Here is a 21,574-nt window from a genome sequence, read left to right on the forward strand (position 1 = left end):
CTGTATCCGTCATTCATATTTGAAATTCAAATCCTTAGCTTAATGGAACTTACCTGAAGTGACGATTGTAAACATGTTTACAGGTGAACGAGTTAATATGTCCGGGACCAAAAGAACTTTCTAAAGATCAGTTGAACATGTTGGTGTAGTGTTTTGCACTCTCACCTCACAGCGAGAAAATCCACCGTTTGATTCTGGCATTTGGGAACTTTTCTATGTTGAGTTTGCTTGTTCTTCCTGTGGTGGTCGGTGTGTGTGTGTGTGTGTGTGTGTGTGTGTGTGTGTGTGTGTGTGTGTGTGTGTGTGTGTGTGTGTGTGTGTGTGTGTGTGTGTGTGTGTGTGTGTGTGTGTGTGTGTGTGTGTGTGTGTGTGTGTGTGTGTGTGTGTGTGTGTTTCAATATATAAAACTCTCACCCAGGTCATAAATGAGTTTTATATATTAAGTGTAATTTACTTACACATCCCAAGTAGTCATCGTCAGTTGTGACGTACATGTGCATCTCAAAATCTCCTCAAAATTAGTTTGGGAATTTCTTTGAGACGCACCTGTATCAGTCAACAAAATCAAATATCACAAATAGCTTACGATGTCTTTTTTTTAAGCATAACGAGGTATAAATCCTACACTCGCTGTTGCCCTCAGAAGGACGTGGGAGCGCTGTTTGTTTTCAGATGGTTTTCGTTGAATAAAGTTTAACTTGAAGAAGTGCTAAACTCCAGGGTGAGTTATCGGATGTTTGTCTGAGAGTTAGGAGGCATCTGCAGACACAGTTTGCAACCCAGCACAACTTGGTTCTTTAGGCGACTGGAACGGGCGTACCTCGGTCCCACTGAGCCTGATTGATTGCTCCTTGGGTCGCTTCACTGTGTTGAGAGTCCGATGGAGGTCACACAAGAGGGGTCAGTGTTAGAGGTCAGGGGTCAAATCAAAGCAGAACATTATTGACAAAATGTGCTGAGACTTATGAGCTCCGTTCCAACAATCTGACATGGCTTCATCTCCCTTCTGCCCTGTTTTTATTTATTCCAATCACTGATTCCAATGTAATTCCATGGATGAAATGCTTTTTGATTTGAGTAAAAGAGGGATCGAGGGGACAGGAGGCCATTTGGAAGATGCAGTCCTCTCACCGATGGACTTGCAGGGCTGCAGGAAGCTCACGCATATGTTAAAAAATGGAAGCCCCTCCACCCCCGGCATAAAGGGCCCAATCAGGATTAGAGGCATTACACAACAAATGATCACTCACAAACACACCAACATTGACACAGGGAAAGAGAGGACAGCCACATTTAAATTCAGCGTCATTTATTTTATTTTAAAATAATCTTATTCTTCTCGTTTAGTTCTGTGGAGCGTAACTTTGTTGCCATGCCTTTGAAAGTTTGCTACTACCCATTTCTAAGCATCCCCCCGACTTCTGAACAGAAGTCCTCCGCTGAGGCCTACACTTCTGACTTTAAATAAAACTCTTTTAATAATATTAATAATAATTTCATTTCTGTAATGTTATCTCATTTACAAAAAAGTAAAGTTTTTGTGGAAAATAAAATACCAGAGACCGTGGCTCAAAACACAAAAGAGCACAATGTTTGTCACTTGATATGTTGCTTCCCCGTCAGCAGGGGATCGTAAAGAGTTGGTTACATGAAAAAAATAAAAGCAAATTTCCTCACTCTCCATTGACTGTTTAATGAAATTATCTGGGTGAACTGTTGTTCCTATACATACACTTTAATACGTTGTGAATTACCCTAGTGATTTTCCTCTCCGATATGCGAGCCAGAATTATGGCTCAGATAAGGGTTAAATAATAATCTTCCCACTGCCTACATGGACACCCCTTCACCAAGCACCGTATTTAAAGTACAGCTCAACTACCCAGTGTGTTAGTTTAATGTCAGGGAGAGAAAAGATTTCCTGGTGTGGGGGGGTGGGGGGGCACTGCAGACTCCGACTCAATCCAATTGAAAGGATGTAAATAATCCCAACGTCTGTAGATAATCTTTTTGTTTGAGAAAATGTTATTAACCTTTAGCACTGAGTTAATTGCTTTTTTCCCAGTCATGGCTTGAACTCTGCGTGTGAATTTTTGGCGAGGTCAGCGGGTCAGAAGAAAAGGTGCGGATTTGCTTGATTAGCACACTTTAAATTGTGATTTTCCACCTTCACATTCAGCATCTGCTAATGTTTAACCGGTCCGTTTCACGTCTCTCCATTCAAGTTCTTGTGATATGTGAAAATGACTTCAATTGCAGGGGTCAGGAAGTTACACTGACAATCAGGATAAAGTCTGGGGTGAGAATAATTGATGTATTTAAGATCGTAGCCCTTTAAAAAAAAAAGAAAGAAAGATTAAAAACACCTTTTTAATTGGGCTTTTAACAGATTTTTAAATATGTGTATGCGTGTATATATATATATATATATATATATATATATATATCCGCATACAGATATATGTATTGTTATCTATTTATTTATTTACTTTGATTAGGTTCTTAACGGAATCTTTGATCTCCAGTGGTTCCTCTCAGGGGTCGCTCCACTGGTGGTGGCCTGCTACCCAGCTGGTGGGGCGGGCCCTTGGGTTTCCCTGCCCGGGGAACCTGGTTGGTCACCGCCCGGGCTGGGGGTATCTGTGGGGCAGTACCCCCTGTGGTTACAGGCTGTGCCACTCCCAGTGTGGCGCGCCTGCATGTGCGTGTGTGTACACTTGTTTCTTAACATGTATTTATCTTTGCATTGTTTTTAATCATGTTTAGCACTTTGTATCAATTACATTTATTCTATAAAAAGTGCTGTATAAATAAAGTTGATTGATTGATTGATTGATTGATTGGTTATTGGAGGTAAACGTTCCTCCCCCCGTCTGGATAATCGTACTCCTTGCAGCATTTTGGTGCATCAACAAAGAGACGGCGTCAAGAAACTGTAAGATCTAACAGGAAGAGAACTACTCAAAGCGTTATGAATAAGTAGAATAGGTATTATATGAAGAATCCGAATGGGTTTGCTTTGAGACTGCTGACTGTGCTGACCTGTAATAATTCAGATGTAATACTGCATTTGGAAGCTTGTAGGTGCAGATTAAAACTAAACTCTGTTTAATTTGGAATAGCAGGCTCTTCAACATTATTCAAAGCACTCCTTGAGTAATAGAGGGTCAAGTTTACAGATCTAGCAACTTAATAGGAAATTGGAGGTAATCACGAATAAACATTGACTCAGTAACTGACCTCTCTTTTTTTTCTTAAAGAAAAACAAAAAAACAGACACTTTAGCACCCTCTCGACAACATTCCCAGGGAAACACATTTCTCCTCTGTTTTGTTCAGCATGCATTTGGAGACTGGGACTACGTGCATGCATGTCACACATGTACCTTCTATCTGTTCAGATAGAAAAAAAAACAAGCCTCTCACATTTCCTGTTTGGCTTCATAATGCGGTGGAACAAACTGTTCTGAGTAGAAAGTTCATTCTCCGCTAAACAGCTTCTTTTGAAGTCTCTTTGAGGGAACATCAAGGAGTGCCTCTGCACAGTTCTTTTTAATTTATTATTATTGTTGTTTTTTTATCGGGGTGCATTAGCCGACAACTGAATTGCTGGTGGATTCGAGGAGTCTGCATGTTGCCTACAGGAAACTGTTCTCATCATGTTAGTGTGGAGGAGGAGGAGGAGGGAGGGAGGAGGAGGAGGAGGAGGAGGAAAAGGGGTGGACCAAGCAGGACAATAAACAGGGAGAAGTTTAGGTGAAAAGGTAGTGGGAGGAGGGAGGGTTGGGGTACATGTCCAAAATAACAGAAGGCATTCGGGGACAGGGAGACATTTACACGCACAAAGTGCACATCAACTGTTGTTATTTACAAGTACAGCAGTCCTTCAAGTTTCCAGTTGAGTTCAAAACAAAAAAAATGTCAAAATGCAAAGAACAATTAAAAGATCCAATAACACAGGTGTTTTGGAGGGCGCATACAGCAGGACACGTCCACGTCGTCGCTGTGCTGTTCTCTCCGCACTATTTACAAGACTGTACATTACATACAGGTGCAATTTGCTTGTTAAGGTTTACACTTCAGCGAAGCAAGACGCGCCTCTGGCTTCTGACATGGCCTCCAACCATGGATGACACACACATACACACGCGCACACACACACACACACACACACACACACACACACACACACACACACACACACACACACACAAACACATGCTTGCATGTGATACTACACAGGCGCACAAATCATTAGAACTGTACACACGGACACTGATCCTCTCACACACAGGCTTCAACACAATGTTGTCTTCTGATAATTGCCACAAAGGCTCTTCAGGAGCACTGGGACGTGTGTGCTTTACCAGTCTGCATCCTCCTCTATATAATAATCAGGTGTTGAAGTACCATCAAACAAACCGGGGTCGAGGGACTTGCGTTGCTTTCCTCGGGCGAACACGCGCGACAAAGAGCCCAAGCCCATCTTTTCTTTCTTTTTCTTACGCTTCGCCTCCTCCAGATCTTCTAGGGACTGCGAGAAGAAAGGGGAAAAGAGAGACGCCAGAGCAGAGGAGTCAGTGAGGAGTTGCAGGGTGGGCAATCAAGAGAAGAAAAGATAAAGATCTCAACATGAAAGACGAGCGACATTCGACGTGCTGCCGGGCATGCACCGATTCAACGTCCACAGTTGGGTTTCGCCAGAATTCTACTTCCCACTGCAGAGCGGGTACACAAAGGACTGCGTGGGGGCAAACATGAGTTCAGCCAGAACGATGATGGAAGGGAGCGACGGCGGCCAGGCAGCAGGGCAGCGGAAAGCTACTCCAGAGGAGGCGATTACGGGGTGCGGTGGCGGTGGGCAGCTCTTACATTGCACAGAGAGTGAGTCCGATGGCGCGGTGAGTTGATGTCACTGGGTGTGGATGACCGGTCTCCCTCCACCGCAGAGGCGTCGGAGATGATGGAGGGCTGACGCGAGTGGCATGGGCTCACCCGCACGGCAGCCACTAAAATGGGATGAGAGGGAGAAGAGAACAGGCTTGTTTCTTTCTCGGGGTGTTTTGGGGTCCAAAAGCAGTGACCGGGTGAAAGCCAGAGTCCCCGCAGCTGTGGGGCAACATATACATGGATTCTGAAGTCTGTAACAAAAAGCCTGGAATTATTTGCAATCAGCTGCAGTTGCTAAGCAACTGAGAAAACAGCTTCACAGAGTTTTGAGAGAGAGAGAGCGAGAGCGAGAGAAAGACAGAGTGTGTACGAGTGTGTGTGTGTGTGTGTACCAGTAGGACTGATACATACAGTGCATCCAATTGCATAGCAATTTGGGGATCGTGACTGTTCACACGGATTCTCAGTTTTTTTGTCTGTGTCCGCTTCTTTCTCCAGATGTCCCCAATTAGTCCGCAACCTGCACGGACCTTTAAAGCTGCCCTTTAGAACAACCTCGGAGAGGATGGACTCTTACCCAGGTGGCTGCAAGGCTAATTTATACAAAGCTTTCTGCTTGAGGCGAGAAGGGAGTGCATGTAGTTGAATTTTGTGTAATTCGATCTATTGTTTTCAAATTCCTCGCTAAACCTTTCCTTTCAGCAATTGCGAGGTATCTTAGTATGGTAGCTTGAATAAAGCTTTATATATCTGTGTGCAAGACCGATGACACCCATTCCTCCAACAGTAAAATAAATAGATTGTATATTATGTAATGAAATTGGTGACTCTAAATTGCTCGGTGCTTCATGTGAATGTGAATGTGTGTGTGTGTGTGTGTGTGTGTGTGTGTGTGTGTGTGTGTGTGTGTGTGTGTGTGTGTGTGTGTGTGTGTGTGTGTGTGTGTGTGTGTAATTGTCTGTCTCTGTATTTGTCCTGCTATGGACTGGCGACCTGTCCCGGGTGTATCCTACCCTCGCCCATAGCAAGCTGGGATTGGCTCCAGCGCCCTGTGACTCTACACAGGATTAAACTGCGTAGAAGATGGATGGATTATATAATGAAGAACAGCTTCATTACTAAACCACAGGTGTAACAGGTGCAGGACATGTTCATTCCTCCATAATTTATTTCTAACCGTGACATATTACACATAAACTGATATATTTCAAACCTTTTAAAAAACATCTTTATACTTTTAACCTACATGTCTCTTATCACTACTTTTATTTATTTAAACTTCTGGAGGCTATAATTCACTGTTAAGGCTTTTACAGTAAAAAAAACTAAACAAAAAACTGAATATGTACAATGTATTATGAGTGTAAAAATATCTGGAAAAGCTATTTATGTTTCAATTATGTTCTAACTTTCTGAGATGCGTCAGTCTCAAAATCTGTTGTGCCTTTTGAATTAAAAATCTCATTTAGCACATTGGAAACCAATGTTTGACAGTCAAACAATTCTTAAAATGTGTGTGGAGTTGCGTGTATGAGTTTCCCTCTTGAGAGTTGGCGGTTCTGCCTTAATTCAGTTCTGCAATGTATTAACAATATTTGAGGTATTTTGTCTGGTATGATGTTGAAGTAGGTTTAATCAGTGACAGGGAGATCATCTTTATCTGCCTCTGTTAGAAAAGCACGAATAGGTCCCTGCATATCAACATGTTTGGCTTTAATATGTTGCTTAATTATTACGCATACCGACAACGCAGGCCACTCAAAGCAGGGATTTTTCACAGCTGGATGATGGTTGTACTTGAGCTTTGCTGCCTTCCAAGTGCAAGAGATGTAGAAATATTTAAAATTACTGAAACATAAAAAGCCCAGTCGTTCCAATTTCCAAATGTGCTTTTGTGATGGATTTCCACCCGAGACGTATTCACGAGTGGATCCTCTTTCTCTCGAGGTGTTTTTTCAGTAAAATGGCTCAGAAGTGCATTTATTTAGGAAAGTAAAAAGTGTCACAAAGTCACGTGGAAAAATAGTTGGAAATACCAACTTTAAATTACCACTATTGAAGGCCATTCAACTTTGAAAAATCCAAAACATCCTTTGCTGCCTCCATTGTCAAACATGTAGGAGATGCTTGTGTTGTGCAAAGGTGAAAATAAGCTGTAAAGCCAATAAAAAAAAACTGCAACAAAAAGCACAAGACACATCACAACTGGACCATTGTCGGTGAACACTGTTCATACTGAGCAGATGGCACGAGTGAATGCGCGTGAAGCCCGTTCACATGAGCATGCAAAGGTCAATGATGGTTTAAAAAAAAAAAAGATGTCAGTTTCAGCTCGTGTGCAGGACGGAGGTCGCCACTCGGCCTACCTTGTCTGTCGGTGGGGTGTCCAGTGTGGACGTAGAGGGTCTGCTGACTCTGTCTGATGGCAGCCGTCAGAGGAAGATCAGCCTGCATCACCCACTCCTGGTTGTTGCCGTTGACAACGGCCTCCGTGGGCATGGCCAGCGAGTGCCGCTTGGGGACGTCCTTGGTCAGGGTGGCTAGAGACTGCTTGGCCTTAGGGAGGTAGAGAGATATCACATGTGATCAATCAGAGAAACGCCACAAGCAAAAAGATTTGTTTCACTTCACTCTTCTCCTGAGTATTTTACTGACTGAGTTTTTTTTTTTCTCACAATCTTTTTATTCTTGTTTTTCCATTTGTGTGTGTGTGTCGGTGCATATATGTCGAGTTACAGATCTAGATTTTCCCCCACTCGTCTCTGTGCATGCAGATACGTGAGCATCCTCCCCTGGGCTCCTCATGTGGCTCTGGTCTCATGAAAAATGCAGCTGTGTTTTCCTGTTGTCTCGTTTGTTGTGTAAAATATCTCGCCTCCACTCCTGAGAGTGCCAACGAAAAATAAGAAAAGAAAAAACAAAACAAAACAAAAAAAAAAAAACATGGACAGAATATCCTGAGGAGTTATTTGGTGGCATATAAAAAAAAAAAAAACGGAGCCAATGAAAACAATTAAGCTTTTCAGTAACTTACAGGAATACGTTCACGAGCTGCTGGAGCTTTGGATGATGTGTCAGCGTGTGTTCACTGTGCGTCAGTATTTTTTTCCCTCCCTTGTGTCTCTGGTGTCTGATTAACTTTGACATGTTGGCGTCTCTCAAATGCTTGAAATGTTACTATTGTTGTAGGAATCTTATCATCATGCCAAGCGGCAGCAGGCTGCAAATCACCAGCACAATCAGCCCCTCTGCAATCATTTCTACCTACCAGCAGTCAAAGGTTTATCAATTTTAGGGTGTGACATGCAAAACAGAATAGGAATCGCAAATCTCCAAAGTCATCATTAGATGTCAGAGTGCTGATGTATTTTCCCGCCCAAGCGTAGCAGCGTTCAATTAGACCTCAAACACATTCAGATCAATCACGGCAGGAATCTGTGGGATCACTGATGTTAGGATCACTGGGATCAGTCGGGGTGGGCTGAGGGTTAGTCATGAAAAACGTGCATCTGAAGGAGGTGGGAGGCGGGGCTTTTCAAAAACCACAATCAGGTCACAGGTAGGGGCAGATTTCCTGGGAGGGGCAAGAGAGGTCAGATTTTAAAACTGGGGGCCCATCTTACCGCTATGAACCTAGGAGAGTAGTCCCTGTCCACAAGGCGCTCAAACACCCGGTACTCCATTCTCTGATTGACACAGTTACTCATCTGGGGGGGTTGGAGACATGTTGGATAGCTATACTGTACAATCAATGGTTTTCATGTTTTGATTATGCACCCAAAAATACGTGATTTTTCTACTGCTTTCTTTAACCCATTAACACACTTTTTATACAGAAACAGCCGTAACAGATTTCAATATGATTCTCATGAAGTCACATTAAACATGGGCAATATAAAACCTAACAGGGGGCTGCCGCTTCACCTCCCTGTCTGTCAAATTCGCCACGCAGCTCTCCCAATCCACCTTTCTGTCTCACCATGGCCAGTTCAGCCTCCAGCTCCTTGATCCGGTTCTCCTTGAGGTCAAGCTGGGAGCGCAGCATCCCGTGTGCTCAGTGGCTTCCTTGGTTTGCCGCCGCAAGTCCCACTTCTCTCTCTCCAGGAGGTCTTTCTCCTTGGCCAGTGCCTTCACTGCGTCCTCGCTCTCCTGGTGGACACATACATCCTGATGGGTTGGGTCACACACCCGGCACAACTACACAGAATGAGTCCAACATGTAATGAAGAGGCCCATTATGGAATTTACAAAAGGCCAAATCAAGAGTAGTGTCTGGTACTCCAAAATATTCCCAAAACATTCCTGTGATCATCTTTATGTAATAGCCAGACCAAATGAAAGAATAATTGTTCCACATGTGCTGGATCAACAGTGGCTTTAACATACATAATGCTTTGTAACAGATTATTTTTTTGTCATGTACAGTAGCATCAACATCTTCCACGTCACTATCCAATTGAGGGTTGCTGGGAACTTTATTTGATCAGGAGAATTTGCAAACTCCACTTCGAAAACTCTCCCACGCAGTGGATGATTGAACGTGTGATTTTTTTTTTCCCTGTGTGAGGTGAGAATGCGAACCACTCCACTACTGTGTGGCCGTGCATAAAACTGAAAAAGACAGTGGCCACTTGTGTGCCTGCAGCGAAAGGAGAAGGAGCATGGGTGTCGTACCTTTCTGTGCTGCTCATAGTTGCGTATGAAGTCACGGAGCTGCTCCTCTCGGCTCTCCAGAGTGGCATAAAGCTGCTGCATCTGGTTCACCAGGTCTGCTTTCTCTGCCTTCAGCCGCTTACGGTCCGACTTCATGGCTGCAGAGGAAAAGAGAGAGGGGGGGGGGGGGGGGCAAAAAAGAGTAGAAGTTAGTTATCGATGAGTTAGTGTCAGAGACACATCAATATGTGTTACGACATCCCTGTGGAAAAAAAAAACTAAACAAGATTGACTCAGCCATGTGTGAAATTGAGAGGACACACATATGGACGTTTCATTTAGTGTGCGAATGGAGTTTCATGTGATCGAAGCATAGTGGATGATGTATAGTATCGCAAATATTCAGAAAAAAAAAAAGCAACATCAGCATAAGCATAGTTTTACTTCTAATTGATGTTAAAATGTTAAATGAAGACTGTTGAATTGATTGTAACACACATATTTATTATAAAATAGTATGCATTTGCATAATGTGTGAGTATTGGTTTGATCCAGTGTTTTTCAACCTGATAATGCATCTTTATTTTAGTGTGTTTTTTTTTTTTAATGTTTGAATGTATTCAGAATAAATATTTTCTATTCAGAACTATTTGTTAACCACAAAAAGTTAAGTGGAATTTATTTTGAATGAGGAAAATGTGACTAAAAATGAGTACAATTATTATTCATGAGTTGAACAGACATTTAATAACAAGATGTATGATGACGTTATTCTAAAAAATGAAGACAACTACAGGTGATACAGTTTAATAATAACATTATAAAACTGCTTCAGAAGTGTTTTTCTTTTTTATATACATGCGTATAGACCTCTGAACAGGCAACTAATAGTGTGTTTTACACTATAGTAACCATCTCAGTATGTTTTTTATTTACCTGCAGTCTTTATTTTACATTTTATTCTTCAGTTACAGTGAAAGGATGAAAGCGTCCGATGATACCAGTTAATCATACTGAAGCTCTGGAAGGTAATGAATGTAGGAGTGATAAAGTTATATCCATAAAGGTCGAATACAAAGACTATCGTACTCATATTCAGCAGGGACACGTTCCAGCCCCCTGCAGTCTTGAATTAGATAAAGCAGTAGATGATGAACACTACATATTATAGCAGTTGAATCATAATTTGTCATTACTGATGGTTAACGCTGGCAAACACAGTGAGAAAATAACAATAGGTATGTGTGTGTTTGCATGTTGCAAACTGTTCCTTTAATAGAGAAGGTGAATTCATATGCTTATACTAAGTCATACATAAAGAATGTTATACTTGTTATACTTATTCCATCTCACATATTAGATTTTTTTTTTTCTGGATTTTTTTCATACACTTCATTTTATATGTTCTTCACATGTCAGGGGAACCTCTCTTTTTTTCTTCGGTTTCTTCACAACCGTAGTAAATATTGGTTGGTTGAATGTAATAAGCGGAGTTTTCCTTGCACAAAATACACACAGGGTTGAGCTTTTCTTTAAATCAAAGTGTGCCGCTCAAACTGCAGCAGCCTCATTATGCATAAAAAAAAAACTGGGTTATTAAGCTTCTTAAGATATGAAGCGTGTAAGGAAAGACATTACATACACCTGCTGTGTCTGCTGGCCTAATATGGCGTGACTGCATGTTGATAGAGAGGTGAATCACACATGAACCCTTCTGTCAGTCTTCGCTCTGCTGCAGGCTTCGTTAGAAGCAGACTCGTTCTCGTTCTCGTTCTCGTGCTCTCTCTCTCTCTCTCTCTCTCTCTCTCTCCTCTCTCTCTCTCTCTCTCTCTCTCTCTCTCTCTCTCTCTCTCTCTCTCTCTCTCTCTCTCTCTCTCTCTCTCTCTCTCTCTCTCTCTCTCTCTCTCTCTCTCTCTCTCCTCTCTCTCTCTCTCTCTCTCTCCCACACTCTCTCTAATCCGCTGGCACCTCTCCCACGCATCATGATAAAGAATATAGTTCACAGTGGTTATTCAGAGAAGCTCTAATTCTTCTCAAAGACAACATCTTCTGCTCTCTCTCTCTCTCTGCATCCCACTTTTCTCTTGATCTTCTCTACCTCTTCACCCAAGGTTGTTTTCCAGACATTCCCCCCCCCCCCCAGCTACAACTCATGATGCATAATTTATTTTCATTTTATGTATTCAGTCTATCTGTCCACCTTTGCATCTTTCATTTCTACATGCATTACCTCGCTGCAGAGCTTCTCTTATTGTTGGATCACTACTCACATCATGCAGTTATCACATGTTCACTCCCTTCACCACCACCACCACCACCACTTCCCTCAGCCAGCTGTGTGTCATTAATTAACTTATATCACAGCCTGCTTAATTGCGTGACATTCACAAGTTGCATCTGGGGAGCACGCTCAGGCAGGCGAAATGGAAGCGCACTTTCACAAGGACAGATTCGCCCTCTTCTCTGTTTTTTTCTGTTTTTTTTCTGTCACCCTTTCATATCTCTGCCTTTCACTCGTTCTTACAGGTGGAATCCCCCTGCCAAATGGATATGCAGACCACGGTGGCTGGCAAGAAATGAAGATGGGGAAAAAGAAAAAAAAAAAAACATCCCTCAAAAACATCCCTCACTGACCAACAGAAACAGGAAACCTCCCAGCACCTGCCTCAGGAAGTGGAATCAAAGCCGTCTTTGAGATGAGCCAAAAACACTACAGCTCCTGCCTCACATCCTGCACCTGTGACCGTTTGGCAACCGCAGCCCTGCCGGTGTTGGATGCAAGAAAGCGCTCACTGTGTCTCAGTGAATGAGCCCCATTCACCGCCGCAAATCATGTTAGCACTGTTACTTAGCGTTTATAACCTATGTATGAGCACTTTTCCTGGACAAAGAGGGCCCTGGGGCTCGGCGCTGTTAACGTAACACTGAAGAATGGAGGAGCGATGAGGAGGTGCAAGCACGTTTCCTTCCGCTTGACAGCCATATTAATGACGAACACACTCTGTGGATTGGGCCGAGCCAAGAATTATTACCAGATGAAACAAGTGAGGGCCCACCTGGGAACCTCACAGAGACGAAGGTATAGTGTGTGGAGCAGGAGGACAAAGACGACATGGAGAGGAAGTGGACATTTAGGGAGAAATAAAGGTTCTATTTCAAATTGTGTATTCTGGGAGATCTTAAAGTGACAATGCTTCTATTGGGCATTTGTGGTGAACTCAATAGAAACGTGGTCATAACGGCCATTATTTCTCCCCCAGGGGTTAAAAACTAGGCTGTTGACACCAGAGCAGTAAGTTAGAGTCAGTTCTGCTCAATATCAGTATATTTCTGAACAAAAAGGCCGTACATACATAAAATGGTTGGTAGAAGCGACTTTTCCCATTCCTCATCCTCTTTTTGTTTCTTAAGCTGTAATTCTTGGCAACAAGCACACAGTTTATAAGCAAATAAATACCCAAAGGATCCCAAGGCGAACATGAACTCAAACTGGGCACTTTTTCACTCTGAGGTAGTGAGGGGTTAGTATGTGGGATCGTATGTCTGTAAGTAAAGCACCTTGTGATGCATTTCACTGTAGGAATGGACTCTATCAATGAATACTGACTGATGAGGCAACACCGCCCACCATTACGCCCCTGTGGTGCCTTTACATGCGTTATGTACACAAAGAATTATCTGTCTCATAATTTGTCATCAACCTCATCCAGGCAATCATGGGTAGCCATACACTATACTCTACAGGTCTGTTCTTAACACATCCATGACTTTCAATTCATTTATATCACGTACACATATATTCAGCCCTCTTCATTTTTCACCTCATTGTATTACCGGTAATCAGGATTTCAGGTGATCACCTAGCATGCTTGAGCTTTTATTTTTGTGTTATGTATTTTAATTTATCTCCACATGGCTTGACAATGTTTCAAAGAGACTCTTTTGATGTCTTTTGATTCTCAGCGTTCTTTAGTGGCCTAATGAACGCTCAGAGGGCTCTGAGGTCATACGACTGGTGAGGAAACTCTATGAAAGCCAGGATTTGTTTTGGTTTTTTTGAAATGTCTAAAGCTTTGAGCCGAGTTTCAGCTATTCTCCTGTTGCAGTTTTCTCCTTGAATGTAAAACTCAAGAGTAAATAACATTTTTTATGAAAACTTCTCAGTCAAGTTGCAGTCAGTTCAGTCCCAGTGTGCAACTCCAAAAAACCTTTACGTGCGAGCCTCTTCATATCCAACTATAACACAGGTATTATGGTCGCTGTTTACAAAAACCTCCTGCATCTTTCATCCTTGGTTTATCTTGGAAATAGAACGTTCTAATCTGGTGATCATGTCTATCTTGTTTTTCCTCCTGAGAGTTGATTGAAAACTGCCATCCATTATTTGAAACCACTTTAACACTCTTTTGACCAGATTGCATTTTTATTTATTTATTTATTTATTTTAACTAAAGTTTTTGATGAAGTTGCTCTCAGCTCAATCCTTGACATGTCAATCCTCTGACAGTGTGGTCTGCCTGAAGTTATGTTTTGGATATTTATCCAGTTTCCTCAGAGTATTTCAGACTATTATGCAGTTGATATCCTCCAGTCTTGCCATGATCTGCTCCATCTACCCTTTGAATAACAATTTAATTTCTGAATTCAAACCTGAAAATAATCCTAAAATAGTTTCCAGGTTTAGGGGAAAAATATGAAGGATCTCAGATGTGGTCTCAAATAAATCCATATTTTAATCTTAAATTGTCTTCGTCTAAAGCGGTGTGCGCTTGCAAATAACTGAAGATATTATCAGATACTTTTACCTGTGTCAGCAGAAAATGAAATTAGGACTCAGGTGGTACTAGATTCTACTAGCAAACATCTAAAAAACTGTCAACAACAACTATCCTAATCCTTAAAAGCTACATGAGTGTTTTCATCTAACCACACAAAAGCTCTTCTGCTTTCACAGCCCTCGTGAGTTTTAAGTAGTTAAATGTGAGGATCTAATACTGTAGTGCGCCAACAGCCTTTGTCTGCTGTGCTCCTGCGTGATGCTCTGCCACTGGAGGACATAATGAGGGAGCCATCTCATTAGTTACTGAACAGAAAAGTCCTCAGAGAATCCATTTCAGTATTAAAAATAGCCTAAAGCCGTGGTTCTTAACCTTTGTACAAGTGCAACCCCTTGTTTGAGGACACATTTGTCTTCAGCTGATTCCCAACAATTGGTTATAATTAGCATAACGAGCACTGCATCGCAGAGTGAGACAAGGTTTTAGATGTGAAGAGGGGATCAAAACACGGGGAATGTCCTTATATACTTTCTGAAGGTGACACGGGAAGATCTATACTTCCCTCACGCACCATTATGTCAAAAATACAGCCAGCAGAGAGCAGTTTGTAGTCTTTATACAAAACAAAGCTATAAATGTGTATTTGCTTTTTCCTGTTTTGAATGTCCCTTATTATCTGATTTCTATTTTGAAATATCTCCAGTATGTACCACTCCAGCATTTTCCTCAAAACACAAAAGGTTACAATCATGTTTTTACCCATTTTCTTCTGAGTGCGTTTGTGATTATATGTACTTATGCTCATGTCCATATCTATATGTGCTTTTGGCGCTATGATGTTGCTGTGGTGGGGGTTTAATTTCAGAGATTACTTTAATTATTCTGTGTATAGCACTCTGTGTTACACTCTTGTCTTGTATGAAAAATGCTCTATAAATAAAGTTTGATCGCTGACTGAATAAACAGGACTTGGCTGTGAATGTTCATCTTCCTCGGGGCAACAACAACCGCATGCATACATAGGAGTCAGATTACTTTTTTGAATTAATGAAAGTAGAATTAATTACAGAGAGCAGACCAGAGGCACAAAGCAGTAGAAATGTGAGGGTTTGGAGAACGTCTTTTGTTCCCATAAGGATCCCCCCCCCCCCCCCCCCCTTTTTGTATTTAGGAAGCAATTCCGATTAGGAGAAGGGGAAAATATTGATACTTTTGGAAAAGTCTAACGTTTTTGTTTCCATTTGTCATGTAATGCCGAGATGATTTATGGCAATTTGACGTAAAAGCTCCTCTCAGAGAAGGATTCACGCGAGATTTATGTAGTTGAAGATTTGTGTGGGCCTGGGCCTGATAAATGCTGCTCTGGTTTCAAATGTCACAGTGCAACATTGCTTTGTTCCGATTACATTTATTTTTTTCCCCTCACTCTCTTAAAGTCAGAGTAAAGTGGGTATAAGTCATTCATCTTCATGTACAGTCACTGACAGCAGTTTCTGTGGTCTCCATGGGAGCTTCCACTCAGGGGAAAAAAAACAACTTTAGGACAGTTCAGATCACATCCTGAATTCCAACAGGATCAAGGGAATGTAATATGATCCTGTAGACGCTCAACAATTAAGTAAACTTAATCCAATAATTCTGCTCAGTCCAACTTCAGACAGCAGGAAATGCACTGAATCGAAATCACTCATGAAATATTCATAAATTCTCTGTCTTTGGAAAGTGCAACACATAGTCAAACCTCAAAAAGCAAATCACACTGACTTAGTGTATAAGAGCTCATACTAATGCATCATTTGCACTGACATATTATTCTAGGAAGTGCCTTACTGAAACCCACCTATACATTTGAAAGCATTTGGCACGATGCAACAGCCAAATGCAACAAGTTGAACTCAGACGTACTGTGTACAATGCACATATATAAATATAGTGTTTCACCACAGAGTGAGAAAGCCATAAGTTTGAGTCCTTTCTGTTTCTGTGTTTCCATGTTCTTCCTGTGCAAGTGTTGATTTTCCTCTCACAGTGCAAAAACTTGTGTTTGAGTTCAATTGGCATCCCTAAATTTCCTGTAAATGTGGATGTGGGCGTACGTCACTGTCTCTGTTTACCTTGTGACGGATTGATGAGCAGTCCAGTACCCGGGAATCCAAGTGTTTTAGAAGATACATAGATGGACATATAGAGTAGTGACAAAGAGACCAAACAGGTCGACATGGTATTTTTCCCTAAGCAGTCATAATAGTAAGGAACATTTGTTAGGTATTGCTTTTAGTGCTGTGAGTGTAGTGTGTTGCTTCCTCTTTGGAGCAGTCAGGGGGGTTAACAGGATGTTCCAGGCACCGTCCTGATTATGCTTGGACAGTGAACAAATAAGTTATACGACATGAAGAGAAAACCTCCCATTGGTAAAACATCACTGGAGATAAGAAATTTCACAAGTGACTTCAAGTAAAACAACTCAAGCTTTTGTGGGGTGGGAAAAAAAGCAAACAACAAACTTTTTACACGTGTCCTTGAAATCAGCAGAATCTGTTTGAAAAGGAAAGAGTTTTGGCAAGAACAAAAAGAGAACAAAAAGAAAAAAGAAAATCCCTATATGAATACATTTATTTTGGCCATTATAATGTAAGTTTCAGGAAAAGGCCTTTCTCATCATCCTTCATTGTGAAAAGTGAAAACCGCCTCAGCCAGCTGGTCAGTTGCACAATTTGAACCTATTACCGTGGTATGATTTTCACCTCCCACTCACTGCACTTCCTCTGGTTAAATACCAGCTGTCCTTATCCAGCAAACTCTGCTTATTGTGTGAACACGACAGGATTCACGCCACGTATCTCACCATCACTCTCCAGGAATCCACGAAATCCACAACCTTTGTGATGCACTGAATGGTTTTGATCGTGTTTTTCAGACGGCTGCTTGCACAAGTTCCGCTCACCTGCCATGATAGACAATGGAATCACAAAGACACTTATCACAGCGTCTTCAGAAGACGTCTCTACCTCACTTGAGAAAGCACTCCATGCTGACATGACTCCATATAACTTCAGTCCTAAAGAGACGCAGGACAGGATTTTAGTCTGCTCTTAACATAATTATTTGGGGAGAGAACAAAAGAGACATTGGCTCATTGGAGGGAGTCCATTGTTCACGGTTTGGGATTTTAAATCTGCCAGCTGAATAATGAAGTAGAAGCCTCAGAGCAGTGCGGTGTGCTCACCTCATCGCTTCCTCAGTAAAAACAAACCTGTGGATTTTATGAGGACGATATCTGCCTTGGTACTATTCGGCTGTCCTTGCTGCAGACCATGGCAGGTCAATGTTGCATTAAACGTTTTTGCGGGTAATACTCAAGCATGGTAATGAAGACAGACATATGACCTTTGTTTTATGTTTATGCACAAACTACAACAGTGAAATTTAAAACAGCAGCACACACATTAGTGGGACCACTTCAAGTTAATAATCCAATGTTTACCTCTCCGATATCCCCAGCTCAGTAAGCTTCTACTAAATATGTGGATGATTAAGGTACCCTACCACTAGAGGTCCTGGTAATCCTAAAGTGTTCTCAGTTCAAGCCATTCAATTCAACCGTGTGTGTTTGCCCTGTGATGGACTAGAGACTTGTTCAAAGTTTAACCTGCCTTCACCCACAGTTAAGCAGGGATTGGCTCTACAGCCCCACGACTGTAAACAGACGGACGGACGGACTGACAATGAATGAACCTTCATCACAACATAATGAGGCAACAGGTACTACGTTGGCAATGTGCATTTTTAAAAATCAGTTTCTAAAAGTCCATCTTCTTCAATGCTTCCGCATTGTTTATAAGCAAAAGAGCCCCAAATCTCCACTTTTTAAAAATATTCTCAAGGTAAGCAATGAGAAGCGTCAGGACTGACTGTGTGTGTTGGTGTGTATTGGCGTATATAAAAGTTTGGTGATGGAGGAGGCCTTGTCGTCAAGGCAGAGCTTCTGTCTGTGTACAGTGTAGCGTGAAATGACGCTAAACAGAGTGGGGAGACTGCACTTTGATGATACATAACTATCTTCTGATTTCATTTGAGCTCTGGATTGACTGGGAGTCTCTCAGTGACGGCAATTAGCCGGGGCGGAAATAACTAATTAAAATCAGCAGCAAGGGCCAACTACACTTTGAAAATTAATCAAACAAAACTTTGATGTAAAAAATCCAAATAAGAGTTGTGTCAACTCATGAGAGCTTATTGGGAACTGTGTAATTACAAACGGGGGGCTTCTTTTCTTCTTGGGAATGCTATTTCAGCACCACCAACCTGTGTTGGTAATAACAGATTTGTTATTGTAATGCAGCTACCTTTATCAGTAATGCACTAGTAACTGCTTCCTCCCAAGAAAGTATTAATACAGTTGTAATTGCTGAATACTTTTTCATACATAACATGTTAAAATACTTTTTTTTTTAATGAAACCTGCTGTTGCATGTCTGCCATGGATGTCAATTTTTTATTTTATTTTGCTGTATGTTCTCTTTGCCAGTAAATAAATCAGTTTCTTCACCCTAAAATCAGGATTATAGCACACCTCCCTACAGTTAACTAATGTAATTTCACATATTGGTGAGAGCTCAGCATTATCATAACTACAACAGGCCTCACTGAGGAAAAATAATGTAAGGGCTCCTCTCCTCAATATTTTCTACACTGTACTACTTTTCAAATAAGTCGCTAATAGCTGTAATGAAGTACTAATTTTCACTGTTTTATTTCAGTGTTGTACGTTAGCTTTAGGGTCGGGGGCATGACTGCTGCTGTCGGGTCGGACTTAGTGGCAACGGGCATCACAACAAAATGTGCAATTACCCTTGATGGCAATTATTATGCTCACAGGGCCCAGGCCTCCACTCTGAAGCAATGTGAGCATCACTCCAAACAAAGGCAAAGGAGGGTCAAGAAAGAGACATCACAGAGAAAATGAAGAACAAGCAAAGAGAAAACAGACTCGAAAGCAGTCTTCACCTCTCCATTTTGTATTCATAGGCGGCAGAAAATCTGCATGTAATTTAGCCGCGAACTGCAGTAGGAGTGGCAACACAGTTTTGGTGAACCATTCCCAAAGTAAACAGGTATTATCTCAAGTGGCAGAGAGCAAAGGGTGATGCATTTCTTTCACACTACTTCATCACTCCTGTGTTGTGCTTTTCTCTTCCAGAGGAAGAACCACGGCAAAAAAGAAGAAGAAAAAAAAAGAAAAAAAGAAATAGCAAACAAAATAAATGTGTACATAAATAGAGAGCTATTCAGCATCTCAATAATTGTTGGTAGCCCTTCGTTAAAAACTCCAGGGTGCTTAAGTTCTCCAAACATAGCCCCCATTCTTCTGGGGGAAAGCCTTTGCTGGAGCATCTGGTGGGATGTTTGCAATATGGCAGCCCTGTGAAAACTGGGAGAAATCAAATAGACTCGACATCTCGCCTCCAATCACTTGGCAGCATATGGAAATTGCTGTAGTTAATGAGGGATTCTCTAGTACACTTGGCCCTGTGTTTTCTTTTCATCATCACAAGCCACTTTAACACAAAACTATTTCCAACGCCAACCAGCAACATGTCTTTATTGTAGTATTACAAATATTTGAAAAAAAAAAAAAAACGTGTGCGTGCCTGTGAGTGCGTGTGTGTATTGGGATAAGTAATCCGACTTCAAGTGACACAAAAACAAAGCTACATTCCAGTCTCTTGAAAACGGACCCAGCAGAAAGACAAATTCAACATTAGACTATACAGCTTATGGAGCTCTTGGAAAATGCCATGAACAGATAGTCAACATCATTTTCGATGTCCAAGATTTCTATAACAACATCAATAACAACAACAATGATAATTATAAATAATGATAATAACACCTTTTTTTGTATCCTGAATTTAAAGCTTTCAGAGGAGCAAAGTAAAACAAACTTCCAAATGAGGCGGATTAAATGTTTGAGGATTCTTCTTAGTATAATTAGGTGTTTTACAGAATTAGAGAGGCAAAGAAGTTCAGAAACACTACAAGCAGTTTAAGAACTGAGTAATTGAAAGTAGATAATCTATACTTTTCTTTCTCGTATAATTGCTCAAACGGCAACCGCTGACTAGAGGGTTCAGATCATGAAAACGCTGCATAACCAATGTAAAAAAAACAAACAGCACACAAAACAAATCCAAAAGCTACAGGACAAAAGCAAAACTACAGTAGAAATGCAAATTCCACAACAAAAATGCAAAATCAAAACAAAAAATGCAAAAACTGCAGGAAAACTATGAAAAGCCAAAACATTCAAAAGCTGCATCATAAATATAAAAAACCGAGACAGAGGATTGTGAGCAGCTGGCTTTTTTTGTGGATCGGGCTGCTGCAGGTTGTTTTTTTTTCTCTCAAGGACTAACGGAATGTTTTGATGGGAAAGTTTGACAAAGTGTTCGGGATTAAGACTCGTTATATCTCCCCCAGGGACACAAATAGTTCCACAGCCAGTGAGACAAATACAAAACACATCCACATATGAGACTACAACGTAGAAACAAAACAACACTAAAAATCCATTTACACTTGAAAGACTGATCACGTTTCTTTATTTGCGTAGCAACGTGTCCACCATCTGCTTCACTTGTTAAACTCCTCCGATTTGTAGGTCTGCGGTGGGTTTTTTCGCCGCCATGCCTTCGTGTTACAGCTTTTGTATTGGTGTGATGCCTTTTGCATTCGATGACCCACCTGGGTTCTGAGATACTTCCTGGATACAGACTATAATTGAATGCAGCATCACAAATAGCAACCAGAGATGAATAGGGATGCTCCATTTGTACCATTTACTGCATTTCACTCCTCCTGTCTAAGTTGGCAGCCTTTCAGTCCATGCATGAGAGTAGTCCTTCAGAGCAGCTGCTATATGAACCCTTCTGCCATATGACTAGTCGTGCGTGGACATTGTCCTGCGCAGGTTTTGAAAAGCCCACTGGTGCTGAAGTACCCATTTCAGGCACACATATTATGCATTTCATTTTCAAAAAGTGTTGAAAATCGTATTCAAAACTGCAGTATGGAGTTTCGTACACTTGTGTACGGAACAGAAATACACGGAAATGAATATTCGCAGATTTCTTTTCTGTCTGCTCACTTTAAATCCATTAAACACCAGTCATAAGGTCTCACTGTTGTTTTCATTTTCTCTCCATTGTCTTTAAAACAGTGACAGCCTATTCAAATATTCAAGTACACAAAAAT

The 21,574-nt window shown here is 41.4% G+C and overlaps 1 protein-coding gene across 1 annotated transcript in view; it reads right to left on the reverse strand.

Annotated features, from left to right (window-relative positions):
* Nucleotides 1-4,266: 4,266 nt before the first annotated feature.
* The window catches only part of LOC308113705 (kazrin-like), a 122,372-nt gene continuing 105,064 nt past the window's right edge, over nucleotides 4,267-21,574 (reverse strand). The window contains 6 exon segments of the mRNA XM_080470140.1: nucleotides 4,267-4,533; nucleotides 4,872-5,008; nucleotides 7,256-7,445; nucleotides 8,869-8,936; nucleotides 8,939-9,038; nucleotides 9,564-9,700. Coding sequence (XP_080326266.1) covers nucleotides 4,363-4,533; nucleotides 4,872-5,008; nucleotides 7,256-7,445; nucleotides 8,869-8,936; nucleotides 8,939-9,038; nucleotides 9,564-9,700 — 803 coding nt within the window. The 3' untranslated portion in view covers nucleotides 4,267-4,362.

This window comes from Lipophrys pholis, assembly GCF_963383615.2.
Source record: "Lipophrys pholis genome assembly, chromosome: 8".
Classification (NCBI taxonomy): Eukaryota; Metazoa; Chordata; class Actinopteri; order Blenniiformes; family Blenniidae; genus Lipophrys; species Lipophrys pholis.